Here is an 18,871-nt window from a genome sequence, read left to right as displayed (position 1 = left end):
TTCTTTATTATTGAGCAAATTTGTGTAATAAATATATTACAAAGTTGGAGGGCGGCCCCCCGACTTTGTAAAATACGTATACGGCCCCGACCCTCCAAGGGCCGGGGGCCGATACGTGGAAGGTACCCTGCGTACCCCTATTTCCGCCAGTGTTTATGGGCTTACACCACGTTCATATGAAGACGTATGTATATTACAATTAGATCGATCCAAGGAAATTATGTAGCATGCCAACCAGAATCATGAAATTTCCTATATATTCCGCTGTAACGATTATTTATTCATAATTATCTGTTAATGAGTTGCCATAAATCCCATTATTATTTGTATGTACATAGCATCATAACATAATGCCGCATTCCATAATGTGTAAAATATTACATAGTTTTTCACGAATCCGCAGTTAGATACATATATGTATATGTAGAATATACATACATATGTGCACACTGTATAAGTTTTTTGAAATTGTATTACTTTAGAATAATCCGCATTATATATTCTATATACTGATATTCACGGAACCCCCGTTGATGAGACCTAATATATCATTAGCATTATGGCTTTTCTAACTTATCGGAAGTTGACGACAATAAATTAAATGCAGCCTTGAAATTTAAACTATCTAGCTGCAATAAAACTTCTTCAAGTTTCTCAAAAATATTTACAGTCCTCCATATCAAATCACTAATCACAAAAACAAACATAATTATGAATACATTTCTACCATATTTGTCAATTATATTTTTCACACCAAAGCTCTCCACATCTTTTGCATCTTGTGGTCCACACTTATCCAATTTCAGTCTGTTTGGCTTTACAAAGTGCACAATCCACTTTGACATTTTTCAATCGAAGAAAGATCCTGCCAATCACTGGCTATCTTTTGTAGAAATTTTAATCCATGCCAATTTTGTTTGCAAGACTTCTAACGATTATCCGTCACGTTGGACCATTTCAACTGGACAGATTAGTAAACTTTATAATAAAATCGAGAAAGTTAATTTCGACGGCCAATGTACAGCCGTGTTTCTGCTCAGTTATGCCGATTTGGATCCCACATTCGCTGATGAATTCTACTTAAATTTTCGACAAAGTAACATCAACTCTTTTAAATCTAATTCTGCTTATGTAGTCGTAGGCGAAACAACGAGACGGATGGACTGGTCCAGTTTATCGTTTTACTTCCAATCTCGTCTATTCTTTTGGAACGTCGGTTTAGCCTCGTCACAAAAACAAGGGTCGCTTCAGTTAACAAAAAATCGAAAGTATCTCAAGTGCGAATTTTGCCAACATGATTGGATTTCCACGACTGATTATCGCATGCGACCCAAAGACTTGGAGCAATTTCACGACCTGCAGAATAAAATTGTTTGGGTACAAGACGCCAGCCTCCTTGCAGTTGGGACGGATACGCTGTCATGTCCCCGGAGCCTTTGGATGTTGACCAGTCCAAACCCAAATAGTGGATCAGTTACAAAATTTATGGAGAATACCTGCATTCCAGAAGTCATCATATTTCAAGAAGTTGCCCTACATCGCAATATCTCGTCTACTCTGAGGTATCAAACCCTGACTCATCCAAGATTAGGAAAACGTGATCTTGCTCAGTTAGCTGGTGTTGTGGGTTTCAAAGGAGGTGCTGGCAGCATTCCACCCGACCCAAAAATGTACAATGGAATGCAAGCGATTACACTATTTTATTGTAAAGATGGACACGCTTTTAAAATCGGTGGTAACTTTATTTCCAATATTTTGGTATGGCTGGAGTCATTCGACTTTTGGACATGGATTGGATTTCTGTTCGTAATGGTGACCTGCGGACTTTCAACAGTATTCAAAATGTCCGGACTCAAATTCAAAATTTGTGCATTTATTAAAAGTCAAGTACGATTTTTGAGAGAGTGTGTTCGACAACCGGACCCATATTTGGATGCGACAATGATTTCCTTTTGGCTCGTTTTTATTCTAATATTTTACGAAAATGCCATCACGTGTAAACTCTTGGCGCCAAATGAGCCAAGCAAATTTGAAAGTGAACTTTCCATGTTTCAAGAAGGATACACAGTTCTACATTTGAATCGTGTTCCTCACATCTCGTTAGCGGATAAAGAAATTACTTACGACATTCCGTTATTATTTCTCAAAATAATGCTGAATCTGAGACGGATTCGAGATTCGGAGTTCACTGCGGAATCTCTGCTCAATGGTAGCGTCGTTGTGGGCGAAGACGGCATTTATGACAAGTTGAAAGATTTGGTAGATTTAAAGCAAAGTGTGATGGAAGATGGGACGGATTACTATTTTACGATTGTAAGCATGCTTTCCCCGCATAGGAGATGTCATTCCTTTGAGAGTTTTGGAGAAAATGCCATGTTCAGCAGTTATTTTCTCCAAGATCAAGAATCTTTTGGTCGACTTAAAAGAGGATTGTAAGAGAGTGGCGTTAAGAGATTTTGGGATGGTATGCTAAAATATAAGAGAGATATCTTTGTGCATGATTATTCCATAAATTATGTGAAACACGAGGAAAACGAATATGTCAAGATGGTCCACCTCGTCGGGTTATTAGTATTGTGTGGATTCTTGTATGGCATAGGGATTGTAATATCTCTTTATGAAAGGAAAAAATCAGGAAAAGTTGCACTCTATAAATTCCTAGATTTGATAGTAAATTGTACAAAATCATAGCTTCGTTGAGCCGGCTTATGCGCATGGTAACTTAACTTTGTAATAAATGCCTCCATAACTGAAGTAGAAAATTTCCTATGTCCATCAGTAAGATCATAACGCATTGTGAATTAAATAAAAATTCAACTTAAACCAGTGACGTTTTAACCTCATGAGTAAGTAATTATCACGGTATCAGTTTCACCATCAAATTAATAATTACTGTAATCAGTCTTTAATGTAAGGTATACATTGCTGTACGTACGAGTGCACACCTTAATTTCACCTGTCCAATGGAATACATGATAAGAAAATTATCAGTACAAATGGCACAATTGTTAACTATCGCTATGTAGATAACTGACACATCATTAAACCTGATTCTGATTCAGCTGAAGTTTGTTGCTGTTCTGTCATAAATTTTTACACCATAATTCGTGTAATGGGTTGTCGTAGAAATTGTTGCACATGTTGCATTATATTTTTATTGCCACCGATTTCCGTTCTTCTGTTCACCGACGCTGAGAAAGTCATACCGCCCAGTGAATATCTCAATGGGGAAGAGTTAAAGAAGAAGCGGAGTTCGGCGATATGCTTATTAACCTCAGTAAATCTACTTCTCACGTTATTGTTCTATCTTCCCGGACTTATCCATGCAATTTGCATCTATCGCAAATACGGAAAGAATGATGACGCAGATGATACATCTTCAACTGTACATAACTTTCTGTTTTTTCACTTGCCACTTTAATTATTGCATTTATTTATTGCAAATTTTACGTGTTAATTTCAGGGAAGTTGCGGAAGTTGTGGGAGCTGTGGGAGCTGTGGAAGTTGTGGGAGTTGCGGAAGCTGCGGAAGTTGTGGGAGCTGTGGGTGTTGACAATTGCATTCATTGCATTATTTTTTCATAAGCAAATAAGAATGTACATACATATTGATTTTTATTTTCCTAATGTTCATTATTATTATTATTTATTAAACAAGCTTGCTTCTTTACGAAGCTCGTTATGCCTGACAAAAATGGATTAATTCACAGAACATAAGTTTGTTGTATAAAGGTAAAATAATCAAATAAAGTGGATAATATAATGAGTTTGAATAATATTTACCGAAGTCCGGCAGCAGTTAAATACAATAAATTATGTATTCACCAAACTTATGTATTTACTTACTTAACAAGTAGATACATACATATATCTACGCAGCATTCAGCGTTTCAATAAATGCATGTAAATACATACATTTCTTCAAGTGGGGGCCTGTCACAGGACGCCAGTTGCACATATAGTTTTATTTACTAAATTAATTATGAGACACAACAATTTTATTAAAAATAGTACGTGTACTCATGACATTAAAAATTGTCACTAATTTATCTCTTTCACATAATATTTTTTCGATATTTACAACAAAAGCAGCAAACTGACCATCTCCGTTATACAAAATTGCTGTATTACAAGAGGTGTAAGTCGATCGACAAAATTAGAGGCACACCAAACCCTTAAAGGTGCCATTGCGTGCAGCATTTTCCTCTCAATCTTGCCACTCCTCCCATTTCTCACCGTTGTTTTTACCTCACTTAACCAACCCACACTTTTCGAATAGAGTAAACCCGATCCGCTAAAAGAGACCAAAATTTATTGTCGTAATAATTATGTAAATATGCACATATTTATTTGAAAAATCCATAAAACTTACGTAAACCAAATTAAGTTGAACAACGTGGCATCGAGTAAGATAAAAGTCACAAACGCCAAGAAATACACGTTCATTTCTGCATGATGCTTAATGTCTAGAAACCCCGCTATAATTTGGACCAGAACACTGGCCAATGCAAAAATGGGAAATAGCTTATTTCTCACACAATCATTCAATAGAGATCCCATCACCTGCAAATCCCTGTACTCTGAAGTAAACATTTTTCTCTTAAAAATTTCCGAAGCTTCCTCCAAAACCCAAATGATTCCCGAGATTAAGATGAACATGGCGTAGAATAAAGAAAACACGACCATATTCAGCATGACGAAAGCTTCCCAGGTGGCGAGGACTATTCGCGTGCCAAATGTGACTACCGCTTGCCAAATTGTGACGAAACTCTTTTCTTCTTGATGGCACATATTACTTGGCAAGACGACCGAACCAAGAAATGGTACTTGGCAGGGACGAATTATTACTAGGATTCCAATAATGCTCGGCATAAGAATTTGCATTGAATCGATAAGCCTATAAATTAAGCTCAGTATTCGATAGATAATTTGCGGCCAACTAGATCGTCCCTCTGTAAAATATTTAGTACCCAAGTTTATTGGGTTAATCTATCCATTTATTTATGTAGTAATTAGTAATTACTAATTACCATCTTGACCCTGATGACAGATTCTCCTCAAGAGTTGGACCAACTCTGGACTTGCTCTCCACTCGAGTCGACAAACGAACAGGGTGATGTATGGAAACAGGAGCATAGATGATTGAAAAATTGTTCTAACATTGGTCGCAAATTTGAATAAAGACCAAAACTGGAGGACAATAATTCCGAAATGAATTCCTGTATTAAACCAGACCAGCTTCTGCTTTTTAGAATTTTTCCATGACGCCGTCTCCTTTTTGAAGATGGACTCCCACGTGTAGTTCAGACAGCAAAGGAATTCACCAGTGCGTAAGCAACGTTTCAAATTTGGGATGACTATTTGGCGTAGCATTTTTTATAAAGCAAATGAACTGATGATACGGAATTCAGTGCAGCTATACACTTCTACCAAACAAAGTGGTTCGAAACGAGCAATTCATTAAAGTGACAAACTGTATGCTTATCGTTAAATTCAGCAAAACTTGAAATCAATATGCAAATATATTGATTGACCCATTCTGTTTTTCTCGCGTGTGTGCGATCGACCAATGGAATTCTTTAAAATCAACAGAAACTAACTGACAGACAAACAATAGTCTTATTAAGTTTGTTTAATTTGTTTCATAAACTTGAGGCTTACCAACAACAACTTGGCAGAATTATATGGAAATTCAGAATTAATTGTTGTATAACAATATTCAGCTTATGTAGCAATATAGAAAATATTATCTGCTTGTAAAGTTGACAATAATAATATTAGATAATTATTTACATTAATTTTAGTCCAGTAAAGATATCCAAATTGGATAAATAATTCGCCCCAGTGACCGAGCCGTACTTTAAGTGTTTGACCCACGAATTTGATAAACTGTTGTATTTATAGATGATCCACATGAAGTCCCTCAAATAAAACTTTGTTCAACTGTTGAAATGCTGAAATGTTTGGGACAGTTTATAAGTATTTAATCATGGACAACGTGCCTATACATGAGAATATGTGGCACGCCAGACTAAATGCATGCAATAAATGTTAATCTTAAATTTAAATGTTTCATAATGATCGAAAGTAGACGGAGTTGGGGACAAGATTTGGTTACACATCTTAAATTCTTGATCAGTCCAGTCCCAAAAATCATCTTCCTTGTACAAATACATAACCTAAAGGCCTACATCGTGATAACAATTTTTTGGGCATTGCTAAATTATTAATACGTTCAAAACATGCTCAACGACTTGCCAAACACTTGGTGTTCACAATGTACACACTTTATTTATGAAACCCAATAACTTGATACACATTGATACATATTTATTGTAAGCATAGTTTCCTTATTTTACACAATTCAGTAATTTTGCCCGCATTTACATATGTATGAAAGCCATGCATTCTTACATGAATATATACATATTTACCTTGAAATATTTAGCCCCCATGCGTGATGCTGTTTAATTGAACCTATGATTCTGGTTAAATTAGTTGAATTGAACGAGTTAACGACATGCATATGCATACACATGTGCTGATATGATACAATGTATGATATATGTAAATATGTATATATGTGCATATATTAAACTAGAAGAGTTGGTCAACTACAAACATACATATGCATATTATTTACTACAAGGTTAATAGCGTGCTTTAGTCTTATCAACAAATTAACTACATTAATTGTTTGCAATACATAAATCTCGTTAGTGCTACATCTCTGTAAAAATCATAAAATTAGCGCTCGTCAAAAACCGGTTCTCTCGTCACTGATATCATAAATATTTCAACAGTGACCACGACTTTGCTCATCTTCGCTCCGCAACAGGCAATCGGTTTGCATAATATCTGCATGTTTGTTTTTACAATCCATACTCCAAATATTACGTAATGATGAGTCCAGATCCAAAATTAGAGTTTAGTTCGACCCTGGCCAGCCTCCAAAGCTAAACAAAAATGAAACTTTGCATCTCATTTTCGGTGATATTACTTATTTCTGTGTGCAATCCAGCAAATGCAGGTAAATGCTGCCCCCAAAAATAAATAATTAAATACACATTCAGTGAGACAACTCACGCCTACCTTCGTAATATCGTTTCATAAAATAAAATCTGTAAAACTGAAATTGTTACAAGCTTTTACAAAGATTATCTGCGAAGGTTAATTAGCCTTAAAAATCATTTCTATGCATAATAATCTGCAAATCAAAAATGTCGTTATTTTGCGAAAATTTTCGCAATAATTTTGCAAGACTTCCTGTTTACTTTGTCCTTTAGCAAATAGCCTCAATACATATTTTGTAAAATAAGATTCAATTACACAGGATCTCGCCCAGTTTCAAGGAAGGATTCGCCAGCAGGTTTTATTCTTCACTCCGAAACCGAACCTGAATTCATATGGGGTTTAATTCCCAATCCGAATTACAAGGCACCCTCTGGAAGAACTGGAAGATTTCTGGATACTTCGTCCTCAGTTGGCAAGCAGGATCTCGTCAAGCAAAATAACAATTCTGACGATGACCTGGTAAAAGAGAATGACGACGGAAAAGGAAGTCTACACAAGGCAACCAAATACAATGCACGCTATCCACTCACACCACCTTCGCTAAGATTCAAATTCGGCGTGATAGCTGATCTGGATAAGAAATCACTGTCCGGAGGTGGTCAGGAATTCAAAGCTTATTTGAAAGAGGGGTTCATCAAGGTGGCACAGAATCTGGAAAAACCTGAAGAATCTGAAGTAAGAAAAAGTTAAAGTTTAAAATAAATTTATCTTTAAATGATTTCGAATTTTGTAGAGAACGATTTTTTGAAACGCCAGGAAGTCATTCAGCACAATCATTTTGTCGAATTTTAAATATTTGAATATTTTAAAGCCTTTAAATTTGACTCCCAATTTTTTTATTGGTTAGACGGCGTGATTTATATTTCTAACATGTCTATGAGTCTTCCTATTTCTGGCGTAAGTAAATTATAATTCTTACTATCATTTCTAATTTCTAGATTGACGTCGAATGGAAACCCGAATCCGAAATACAAATTATAAAAACCGGTTTCAACTATGGAGGCCGAGGTCTCGAACTGTCCACTTTGAACGTTTTCAATGGAAAGATATACTCTTGCGGAGATAAGACAGGAATCGTCTTCGAACTTTTGGTCAACGACACATCCATTGATGTCACTCCTGTACCCTGGGCAATTCTCGCCGATGGTAACTCCTCTTCCGGGAAAGGATTCAAATGCGAGTGGGCCACCGTGAAGGACGAATCTCTTTGGATTGGTGGACACGGGACCAGTGGAGGTCACAAGTATCTCAAAATCGTGTCCCCGTCCGGCCAAGTGGAACATGTCGACTGGACTCAAAATTATGCAAAGTTGGCCGCAGCGGTTAAAATTAGTTCGCCAGGATACCTCACCAATGAGGCGGCTGCATGGAGTGAGACGCTGAAAAAATGGGTTTTCGCGCCAAGAAAGATTAGCAAGGAGGCTTTCAAGGAGGAGACGGATGAGAGATCTGGGTCAAACACGGTGCTAATTGCGGATGAGGATTTTAATGAGATTCAAATGATTAAAGTGGGCGAATTGATACCGACGCATGGATTCTCCAGTATTAAATTCATTCCTGGAACGGAGGACAAGATCATGGTGGGAATAAAATCTGTGGAGGCGGAAAATGAAACGGAGAGCTATATTATGGCGTTTGATCTGAAGGGGAACGTGTTGCTTAATGAGACCTTGTTCGCAAGTGATAAATACGAAGGGGTGGAGTTCTTTTAATTTGATCTTGTTTTATTTGAAAATCGTTGATTCTGGTTTTGAATTGATTCAATTATGTCAATGATATGCTGCATATACTAAGCTAGTAAGTAAATCATTATGAAATCTCTTTGATTAAGTTTAAAATTGATGTACAAGCCAGAAAATGTGTTTAAGTTTGCATTCCAAAATTTTATGAAAATTATACGACTGCAAGTAATAACAATAAATATATTGAATCATGGCTTATAATTGTGTTATGTTTATCAAGATAATTCCAAAAGATCAACATAATATTAAATCAACCATTATTTACATGCATAATTTTTTTCCAAGCCAAAAATTTGAAAGTCACAATTCGCAATTCAGTAATTTGAATTACTTGCACATAGACTAGTGGAAGGTGAGGGTGGGCCACAAGAACAGTTTCGTGTTGTTTCACCCCTTTGATAAGTTTCGTCTGTAATACATATTTTTATACAGGAATGATATTTATTTATCTATGTATGTACATGTAAATACATAAGTATATACGTTCACTTTCTATTCCACAAATTCACTACACCGGAAATGATATTTTTCATGAGACAATATTTTTAGGATCTCGCACTGAGGATTAGTACAGTACATTTACTTATCGTATTTATCTATCATCTTTTAGCTATACTTAAGGGAGCGTCCATAAATCACGTGATCGATTAGAGGGGGGGAGGGGGTCTGAAATTTGTCACCAATTATCACGGGGGGGGGGGGGGGGGGTAGATGGTCAGATGTCACGTGACATGAGTAAAGTTTTTTTTTAAATCTTGAATATGCCAATAAATATCATGAGAGTTATATATAAACTCTCTTGGCATACCACGCGCACGTTATATAAATTTGATTTTCATTTTGCATATTTAGAAACTTGCCTCGACTTAAATTCTTATGTCTGACTGGCGTATTAAATAGTTATTTACACATGTGTGTAATGTAGCTGTAATTTGATTCATGATTTAAAAAATATTGTTATTCCGGACAACATGATTTAATTTGAGCATCATCTCCTGTCACGTGACCGGTGGGGGGGGGGGTAGCGAAATTATCACCACCGGTCACCAAGGGGGGGGAGGGGCTCAAAATTGTCCAAAAATCGATCACGTGATTTATGGACGCTCCCTAATAATGCCTATATTTACATACATACAACTCTACACTTGTTGATATTTTGGTACATATTTACTTTCATACGTATGTATATTGTAAAACCACGTATGTATCTATTTACACTCCAATTATTGCAGAGAATATGTATGCACTATGCATAAAGCTATTGAGATCCGATTTTCAAGTAAAAATAGCCGTTTACTTACTAAATGGCAAGAATGAATGGTCAATCGACAAACAATTGTCGTTAGAATATAGATCGTACTTAAAACCGTGTTTAAATATTTATCGGATGTTATTCCTCTTCCGTATTTGTAATTACTTACTCACGTATACAATAATGCACATACATACATGTTTATTTATATTGATGTACGGAAACTCCACGGAGGATTGAATTGAATGAACAAGATAACAGGCGATGGGCTGTGCAAATGTGCTACTAGATATGTAGGTTTGACAATACAGTTTCCGCAGTGATAAGGCCTACATAAAACTGTTCTCCTCCACGATTAATAATTACATAAGGCCCAATCCGACTAAATGAACTACTTTTTACAAAATTAATACTTTTGAACTAGAATAGTAGTAATTCATACATATTTTCCAACTAAATATGGAAGATCTTAAAATATCTATTAAACTACTTCTCATTTCACTCATTGTGTATTCTTCTATACTCCTCATTCAGGAATTGAGGATCAAAGGTTAGCACAATTTCTTGCTAGTCACACGAGCTTAATAATAAAAATTTATGAAAAGAAATTTTTATTATTAATATTTTTATTAATATTGTTCAAATTAGTCTCTGCAATCTCGTGTGGCACGACAAATTGTTCCGATGACGGAGCTGTTGGACTCAAAACAGAACTGGTCACTCTCTCACATTTCGAGCCATGGGGGCTGACACGTTTCCAGAGTATGAAACCTACACTTCCTGTAATTTCGCAACAAAATCCCTCAACAAAGCTTACACTTTCTGGCGCCTGCATATTTGTGAATCAGACGACGTGCTCGACTGAAATTCGCCTGGGTCGCTCGCCACATTTGACGTATGACAGAATCCTGGAGCATTTAAGAAACTGGGGCCACATTCCGGTTTCCGAAAATGCCACTGGAGACAGTACGATTTCTGGTAATAATTATAATTCTGGGTGGGGAAAACTTGACGCTTATGTAACGCTACTGGACATGATTGAAAGTAGTATATCAACAAATTATTAGCCAATAAGCTTTTACATACTCGAAAACTCATTTTTACTACCAAAATTGTTTTAATAAATATGTGAATACTTATGAATCTGTTTATATCTATGTATGCATAAAATGGAAAGCTAAAGAAGTTCAATATTTTAAGTATCACTACATATTTCTAATATTTTGTTGTATCCTCCCATTTCAACATAATGACATTATTTTAGGATTTTCTTATTTACTGTCTGTAAAACACTGGGTCTATAACTTTCGTCATCGCATGATATCTCGCAATGGGTTTATGTGAATTTTAGAAATCAATTGTCATCGACTCGTTTATCTTGAACACATTTGCAAGTAGGTAATTTCCTATTTATTTCTGTGTATTGAATTCTGCTCTATGTCCAATTTAGTTTACACTGTACTTTTTACATATTTATATCCAGTCAACAGTCCCGTCGAAAATATGCAAATATTTTTACGCAAATACATATTACCCTCGGCATATATTTATTTTATTACCTACAGTTGACAGTCTCAGTTTTCAACGAAATCGGTTTACTTTATATTATATTTCCCACAATACATTTATAAATATATTAGCGTATTGAAATCGGATTAATAAAATAATTTCTTGGATCCCACTCCCTTTTTGCGCAACGCAACCTTTCCAAATTCCTCCCATAAAATCTTTGCAAGTAATCGGTAACCTCTAAATCTGGATAATTCTGATAGCTTTCTCCGCTATCGAAGCATTTCATTGCGTTGTAAAATTCCCTGAGCCAATCCACGGCTTCGACCATGTCACCTTCGGTTTCGGGGGCTTCTGCGTGTACGATAAAATCGAGCCTGAAGTCAAAAATTAAATTACGACAATTAATAACTCCGATCGATCCTGGTTGTAAATTGAAATCAAGCGGTAATATTTTTCAATTTGTGAAATTCAAATGTTTTCACGGTCTGTCGGAGACAAATATTTAAAGTACATAGATTACCAAATTATAAGTAATTGGAAAGTTTTCACCAATTTTTTACCGGAAAATACGAAAATAAACCAAATCAAACCTGGAATCTCGATGCACGTAGGCCATCTCAGTCGGCGAAATTGAGTGAATGGCCCCCATCTCTGAGTTGATCAATACCCAGTTTTTATTCAGCGGGATTTTGACCACGATTCGGCCCAATCTTGCAATCTCGTTCTGAGTAAGCCTTCTCTTGACAAAGTGTGATTTCGCATAAAAGTACCGGGGCATTGCCTGCTCCTTCTTGAGGGAAGCCAACCTTTGAATTATTCTCGTTTCCCGATCCGAAACCTGCCCAGGTTTGATGCCAAATTCGTCCGTATCATCCAAGACGGGGTGATCCAGATTTCCAATTTTCACTTCTTCAGTCTCACTTCGACCACGTCGTGTGACATTCACTCGAATTGGTGCGTACCCAGTCTGCACGACTAATTCCAGATAAGACACACTGCTCACATTTTTTGACCCTCCGCTTGGGAAGAAACTGTTCACACGGGTGCGAAACCGGGCACTTCTGTCTTCCGAAGACGTAGCCGGGTCGTAAATGTAAACGGAATGGATTACGACGCCAGTTTCAGGAATAGGAGGGTATTGCGAGGTGTAGTTATCTAATTACGAAAAATGAAATTTTTCAGACAATAACTAAAAAAATGAAATTTTCTTAAATTTTATGTACCATGCGAAATATAAATCCCTGACATCACCAATGGCTCGTTCCTCTCCGTCCAGTCCATCCATTTCTGAAATGCTGTGTACACTTTGACAAACTCTTGTCCCGTATAGTTGGCCTTAAACCAGGAAATTTTTAAATTTTCTGCATTAAACGTTTTCAATTTGAAACCCGTCGCAATTCCGATGTAGCCCGGCCCTGAGCCACGCATGGCCCAAAATAAGTCTCGATTTTGCTCGTTCGAAGCGACAAAGACGGATCCATTGGCCGCAACTATTTCAACTTCCAGCAAACTATCGATCGTTAGTCCGTACGGGGCGGAAAAGTAGCCCGCTCCGCCACCAATAGCATGCCCACCTATGCCAACCGTTTGGCAGTTTCCCATGGGAACAGCAACCTTGCCCAGAGTCCATAATTTCGCATTAATCGGACCCACGAGAGCGCCTGGTTGCACTTTGGCGACAGATTTTCCAATCAGCTCGACTTTCTGCATGTTTCTGAAGTCCACAATCACGGTATGATTAGTGCCCCAAGAGATGGCCTCGTACGAGTGGCCACCACTGTTCGGGATGAGATGGAGGCTGGCTCTAACGCCACATTTTACGGCTATTTGAACGTCGCGGGTACAATTAGGGAGGAAATACGCGACCGGGTAAACCTTCTCTTTTCGGGTGTTCCATTGAAGATTGTAAAAATTGTAGAGATCACTGTCTGAGTTGGAAGTGACCAGCTGGGCGGTTTGTTTGCGACATTTTACACAGTTTTGAAAAGCTTTTAATTTTTCCTGGATGTCAGCGTCATCAGGGATAGGAACTGAAATGAAGTAAAGTTTACAATTTTACTTTTATTCAATTTTTTTAATGGGAGAAACTCACCAACATTTCCGTTTGCAATAGCAAAAATGGCGACCAATACGAGGTGAAATTTTTGCATTTTGAGTATATTTTAAAATGAATAATTCTAATGCTGGGCATCTTCTTTTTATATGGGTTTATTTATCGAGGGCAACCTTCATTTATTGGGGTGAACGGCCAAAATTAGGCAATTAAGTAATACATACATACGTAGAAGTGATTGGGTTTAAAGAATAAATCTATGTAACCATTTGTTCAGCAGTTTTAAACTAATAAATAGTTTCTGGCTTCTTGTGGATTTTTCCTAGAATTGGTCCAGCTGCAGTTAATTTTAAGCGTGCAATAATTAGCAAAGTATGATTAATTGTTGCATGATATGTAAGAGTAAGCTACGGTGACATAAATTAATGTGCACATTAATTATTTATGTGTGTATGTTACGTTATGGAAAAGTTATGCTTAAAAATCTCTAAAAATTTATGTAATGTGAAGCATGTTTAAATACTTGTGTACATAACTCCTTGTGGTCAGAATTAAGTATGCATTTAATATGAATTATGTATGTACTTTGTGGTATACATATACTTAATTCCAAAATGATTTGTACATATAAATTGACAAGTACTTAGAAAGAGTTTCGTACACAACTCATTCTCTTAATTAATTCCCAGTAAGCTGATACATACATATGTGCACAATTGCTTATCATATAATATATATATTCTCACACGTGTATGTACATATGTACATACGTGTTATGTACAAGTAGACAGGCATAGATCTACCTATGAAAATACTTTATTCTCGCATGTAAATTGTATAGGCATACACAAATTGGGCAGGATCCAACTCAAATTCAAAATTTTATTGCTTAATTTGTTAGAAATTGATTGCATAAATATTTCCTTTAACTCGCACCGTCTTCGCTAACCCCTCTTATCAACATTCTTAAAATTATCATGTTTAAAATTATCGTCGCCTCTATCGATGCTAACGTCCAGGCGACAGGGCTGCGCCATTTAGCGTTTTCTATTCTTGTATCTAGAACAGCAGCGGCAATTGTTATGCCTAAATTTCCACCATAAATTAATATTGCGAGCATTCCACAACACGAGAAAAGTTTGAACTTTCGTGGCTGAGTGGAAAAGAATTTGCAATTAGAAATTACAAGGTTAAGTTGAATAAAAATATTTTTGAAATTATAAGTGATTACTGTTTTAGATGCAGTTTCCAATCTGTGCATGTACAAGGAGAAAGAACCGTGTATCAACTTCAGGATGGCAAAAATAATTATGAACGACCCCGAAAGAAAGTAAAGCGTATGCTCTGTGAAAATAGAGAAAAATGCAATTAAGAACTTGGTGAAATTTGTGGCATAATAATTACCATGGTATACTTACCAAGCCCGGCGATATCACTCCGTTCATCAGCAGGTATTTTATCATCGATGTTCTTTTCCTTGAATCCCATCCCCACGTAATATGCGCCGCATATTAGTTTAAAAACGCTGGCAACCTGTAATGCATAAATTAATGTTTTCATTATATTACAAAAATATGTAGATATATAATACACTTACAATGTCCGCAATAAAGATGATTTTCAGTCCTAAAAATATTGCTCTGTGATGAGCGACCATTGCCAAAAATTATGACACACTTTAATTTTTTACCGTAAACTAGGAAATAAATATAGGATATTGAATGAAACTTTGATGAAAGTAACGAATTTCGGGTAATTAAGTAGAGTGTTAGACATGATCTGTTTGTCTGCTGTACATGCATAGCCACACGTATCTAATACTTGTCAAGCATGTATCAACTTTTATTCAGATGCATACACACCTTTTCGCGATTAGTGTAATCAGCGAGATGCATACATACATATCTAGGTTTGTATATTGCAAACATGTTACATGCCAAATGCATTTGACACGTGTCTGCTTTCTAGATTAGTCTGAATGAATCAGAGTCCAACAATCCCCGATTTCGCAGTTGAGGGCGTACATATGTACGTAATTCCTGGGTGTGTGTCATAACACGACCCAGAGTTTCAAAGGTTAATCAAATTTATCACAGTAAATGACATAAATATACAGTCAAATTTATCAAGATTTCCTGTTAGTCATACGTGACACATATAGTTCTGACGTTGTTTACGCTGACGATGATTACTTGACTACAATAATTTCCAAGACATAGCATAATATGCTGTCGAGTATTTCACTATGCCCTTTATTACCAACATGTTTAAATATATTTGTGCAATACATTCCGAGCAAAATTTGATAAATTTGTAAATGAATTATTTAAACCAGAAATATGATGGGTAATATTTAGGTAAATATTCTCAGGACTTGATAACCAAATTGATTTATTTTTGATCTAATCAGGATCCAATTAATCTTTTAATTTATGAAATTATGTAAACCAGGGAAATATGTTGACATTATGGATAATATAAATGTTAACAAAAAATCTATGTATGAAAAAATAAAGCTTCAAGATTTTGCAATTATGTAATTGGAGTCTTTTGAACTTGTACATATTGTGAGTCACAATACGTACAAGTTCAAAGTTTTTCAAATGAAATCGTTGTCACAATTTGTGACAACGATTTCATAAAGTTGAGCACATACATACGAATGTAGGTAAATATGAATTAACAAGTTTTGTTATCACGGGACATAAAACTTGCGTGTGTACGTACATGTCTCTCGGCAAACAAAAGGTACATACCTAAATGAGAAAGCGAGTTTAGTGTTTGTACATAGTATTTCTCCCTGAATCTCAAATTACAACTTATCTTCTTTGGTTACTAGATACTCATGTATTTCCAAATCTATAAACATGATGATTCACCATACAAGAATACATTGATTACACGTGGTTGCACCCGTCTTAAAAAAAATGTGCATCCAAATATTGACTGTAACGCTGGCAACATTTTCAAAATATCTATATTGCTAAATTCTCATCTTATCTTCCATGTTTTCATTTAGAACATAATTATCTCATATCGTTAATAAAGCCGTAAAGGTGAAATCCGCAATAATCTTGTACATTATCAAACCCGTATCTCTTCGCACCTTGGTGAATACGCCAATACTAACTTCCAGCGGTCGCATGGACCTCAACACTTTGACAACGTACTTCGAAGGTTTTCTAGCTTTTAGTTCATCCAGAAACACTGTCGACAAACGGTAGGGATTTCTCATAACGTCCAATGCCACAAAAATTTCGACCCCCAACAAAATAAATAACACCACAGCCGGGCCGTACAGTAAGAAGGGAAGTTCTCCATAAAATCGAACAATAAAATAATTTCCAATGATTTCACAAATCCCGCCAAACAATAACCCATGTGCACCAAGTAGCTCGTTAAAATTTTCGTCCACATAATACCAATAAATTTGATAAATTCGGTAAAACTTTATCTTTAAGCTACGCGCGCGTGCGACTGACGTATTCGGCCATAACTTAGCTATCAATAATTCTTCAGGATCTGATGGATCTCGAATGCAAGAGCTGTTAACTCTGCCCAGAATTAGTATGAATTTCTCCATAGTTTTGAACACAGTGGTTCCAAATTGAAGAAGGAAGTTGGCTGCGGCCAAGAATTGAAATTCGAGCCAGGCCAAAACGATCATTCGCCAAACGAGAGGGATAAGAATTCGGATTCCTTTCTTGGCGTGGAATGCTGTGGGGAGTAGAAACTCGGAAAACTCTTTTGACGCGTCAATCTCCAGAATGACGGCGAATATGGAGGCAAACGGTGAAACAATTGTGGGCACGATGAGGAACACTTTGCCAAGAAGGGTCAACATTTGGGAGGAATTGTGTTCTCGCTTTACAACGCCGGGATGACACGAATCTATAAATAGTAAATTGTAATTTTAATTTTACGACGGATAAATTACCTCTTGCTTAAAGTAGTAGGTTAGAAACGCATACGTTCAATTTGTACTAAATACTTAATATGAAAGTCTGTGGTTGTGTGGTTACTAATAAAAATCCGAACAATATTTTCGTTCGTATATGAAAAAAGATTTCGATTTTTGAATTTGAATTTGAATTTCTATTTTGTGGGGCCTGGTTTATTTTGTTTGACGATAAAAATAACCAAATAAGTATTTTTTCTCAAAATATTTGGATTATTGAATACGAAAATGTCCTGCTTTTCAGGCATAAGCTACTCAAGTTAAGAAATCATTCATTACATTTTCCAACTTTGATTAATCTCTAAATTAAATTAAAATTCATACCTTTCAGCCCTGTAAATATTTCTTCAAGTGGATTCATAATATTCACCACGATTTCAGGAGCCCACGCCAACATCCACACAGTCGGAAGCAGCGTGGACGTCACCAGTGTGGTAAACAAGAGTGCAGAACTTTTTAAAATCTGGAAAATGTCATTATGCGAAACCGTCATATTTCCGGAAATCAAACGCCACACTTGAGCGTAAAACGAGGCAACTGCTGTCGAGCAGAGAAGAATGGTAAATATTAGATTAACTCGTTTCATGTAAGTTGTTGTGTTTTCTGCTTTGTAAATCTTATGACGTTTCGGGTCAACTTGGAATCTAATGAGAAATGACAATTTGCTAAAAACTCGACACACTACGTCGAGGAGGGACCAGTGTTCTTTAGAAGCCATTTTAAAAAAGCATCGCAAAAGTACTTATTACTCAGGCTACTACTGAGGATACGACTCGTTGAAGAGCGACTTGCCATTGATTTTACTGAAAATAATTACTTTAGGAAATACTAATTCGATGTAAATCCAATTATCCGAACGTTTGATTCGTCCAAATCAAACGCTTCCTTATATTGATTAAAAAATTAATAGTTTTCTTAATAACAATCCACATTATAAATGTCGTTTAAACAACTTGACTATATCCATGAAAACGCAAACCGATGACTTTTTAATATCCGATTTATTAGAAATAAAATCCGATCGAAATAGAGATTGGAAGTTATTGGCAGGACACGCAGTGCACGAAACGACCATGTGTGTATGTATGTATTGGCAATAATTTAAATTACATTTTTGTATGGAAATCTACAAATTTAGAGAACAATAACCATTGACATTTGGGTACATAAACATGTAATAACTGGTGTTTACAAGAAGCATAAGTCCTTATATGTACATACAAACATGTGCACACAAAATCTAACAAATACCTAAATATTATTTATAAAAAATTGCTTCCT

The 18,871-nt window shown here is 36.1% G+C and overlaps 4 protein-coding genes and 1 long non-coding RNA gene across 5 annotated transcripts; 3 read left to right on the top strand and 2 right to left on the bottom strand.

Moving 5' to 3' along the window:
- Positions 1 to 3,052: 3,052 nt before the first annotated feature.
- Positions 3,053 to 3,777, top strand: LOC118435694. Its single transcript, XR_004834962.1, has 2 exons — positions 3,053 to 3,385; positions 3,464 to 3,777. It is a non-coding gene; the product is annotated as an uncharacterized LOC118435694 (long non-coding RNA).
- Positions 3,778 to 6,888: 3,111 nt separating this feature from the next.
- LOC110849692 (soluble calcium-activated nucleotidase 1) lies at positions 6,889 to 9,014 on the top strand. The gene is made up of 3 exons (XM_022097127.2): positions 6,889 to 7,029; positions 7,333 to 7,748; positions 8,012 to 9,014. The coding sequence occupies exons 1-3, from the start codon at positions 6,966 to 6,968 to the stop codon at positions 8,783 to 8,785; spliced, it is 1,254 nt and encodes a 417-aa protein (XP_021952819.1). The 5' UTR covers positions 6,889 to 6,965; the 3' UTR covers positions 8,786 to 9,014.
- A 1,372-nt stretch (positions 9,015 to 10,386) lies between these two features.
- On the top strand, positions 10,387 to 11,217 carry LOC110849673. The gene is made up of 2 exons (XM_022097106.2): positions 10,387 to 10,617; positions 10,716 to 11,217. The coding sequence occupies exons 1-2, from the start codon at positions 10,527 to 10,529 to the stop codon at positions 11,132 to 11,134; spliced, it is 510 nt and encodes a 169-aa protein (XP_021952798.1). The 5' UTR covers positions 10,387 to 10,526; the 3' UTR covers positions 11,135 to 11,217.
- Positions 11,218 to 11,591: 374 nt separating this feature from the next.
- Positions 11,592 to 13,811, bottom strand: LOC110849672 (chitooligosaccharide oxidase). Its single transcript, XM_022097105.2, has 4 exons — positions 13,672 to 13,811; positions 12,803 to 13,609; positions 12,170 to 12,734; positions 11,592 to 11,953 (listed from the first exon to the last, which is right to left on the bottom strand). Exons 1-4 carry the CDS (start codon positions 13,727 to 13,729, stop codon positions 11,704 to 11,706), a joined length of 1,680 nt encoding a protein of 559 aa, XP_021952797.2. The 5' UTR covers positions 13,730 to 13,811; the 3' UTR covers positions 11,592 to 11,703.
- A 678-nt stretch (positions 13,812 to 14,489) lies between these two features.
- Positions 14,490 to 17,736, bottom strand: LOC110850076. Its single transcript, XM_022097555.2, has 4 exons — positions 15,230 to 17,736; positions 15,051 to 15,165; positions 14,864 to 14,976; positions 14,490 to 14,785 (listed from the first exon to the last, which is right to left on the bottom strand). Exons 1-4 carry the CDS (start codon positions 15,287 to 15,289, stop codon positions 14,558 to 14,560), a joined length of 516 nt encoding a protein of 171 aa, XP_021953247.1. The 5' UTR covers positions 15,290 to 17,736; the 3' UTR covers positions 14,490 to 14,557.
- Between the last annotated feature and the right edge of the window lie 1,135 nt (positions 17,737 to 18,871).

This window comes from Folsomia candida, unplaced genomic scaffold (assembly GCF_002217175.1).
Source record: "Folsomia candida strain VU population unplaced genomic scaffold, ASM221717v1 Fcan01_Sc005, whole genome shotgun sequence".
Taxonomy (NCBI): Eukaryota; Metazoa; Arthropoda; class Collembola; order Entomobryomorpha; family Isotomidae; genus Folsomia; species Folsomia candida.
The sequence above is the reverse complement of the archived record's forward strand: the minus strand, read 5'-3'. Positions and strand labels throughout refer to the sequence as shown.

What these genes read in the sequence shown, in the direction of transcription:
- LOC110849673 (XM_022097106.2), top strand. Translation starts at nt 10,527, where the DNA reads ATGGAAGATCTTAAAATATCTATTAAACTACTTCTCATTTCACTCATT. An exon ending in TCAGGAATTGAGGATCAAAG is followed by an intron (nt 10,618 to 10,715) that starts GTTAGCACAATT and finishes TGTTCAAATTAG; the next exon opens with TCTCTGCAATCTCGTGTGGC.
- LOC110850076 (XM_022097555.2), bottom strand. Translation starts at nt 15,289, where the DNA reads ATGGTCGCTCATCACAGAGCAATATTTTTAGGACTGAAAATCATCTTT. An exon ending in TCATCTTTATTGCGGACATT is followed by an intron (nt 15,166 to 15,229) that starts GTAAGTGTATTA and finishes TATGCATTACAG; the next exon opens with GTTGCCAGCGTTTTTAAACT. An exon ending in TGGAAACTGCATCTAAAACA is followed by an intron (nt 14,786 to 14,863) that starts GTAATCACTTAT and finishes TTTTCCACTCAG; the next exon opens with CCACGAAAGTTCAAACTTTT.
- LOC110849672 (XM_022097105.2), bottom strand. Translation starts at nt 13,729, where the DNA reads ATGCAAAAATTTCACCTCGTATTGGTCGCCATTTTTGCTATTGCAAAC. An exon ending in AGGGATTTATATTTCGCATG is followed by an intron (nt 12,735 to 12,802) that starts GTACATAAAATT and finishes TTTCGTAATTAG; the next exon opens with ATAACTACACCTCGCAATAC. An exon ending in TACGTGCATCGAGATTCCAG is followed by an intron (nt 11,954 to 12,169) that starts GTTTGATTTGGT and finishes TTTTGACTTCAG; the next exon opens with GCTCGATTTTATCGTACACG.
- LOC110849692 (XM_022097127.2), top strand. Translation starts at nt 6,966, where the DNA reads ATGAAACTTTGCATCTCATTTTCGGTGATATTACTTATTTCTGTGTGC. An exon ending in GTGCAATCCAGCAAATGCAG is followed by an intron (nt 7,030 to 7,332) that starts GTAAATGCTGCC and finishes TCAATTACACAG; the next exon opens with GATCTCGCCCAGTTTCAAGG. An exon ending in AAAAACCTGAAGAATCTGAA is followed by an intron (nt 7,749 to 8,011) that starts GTAAGAAAAAGT and finishes TCTAATTTCTAG; the next exon opens with ATTGACGTCGAATGGAAACC.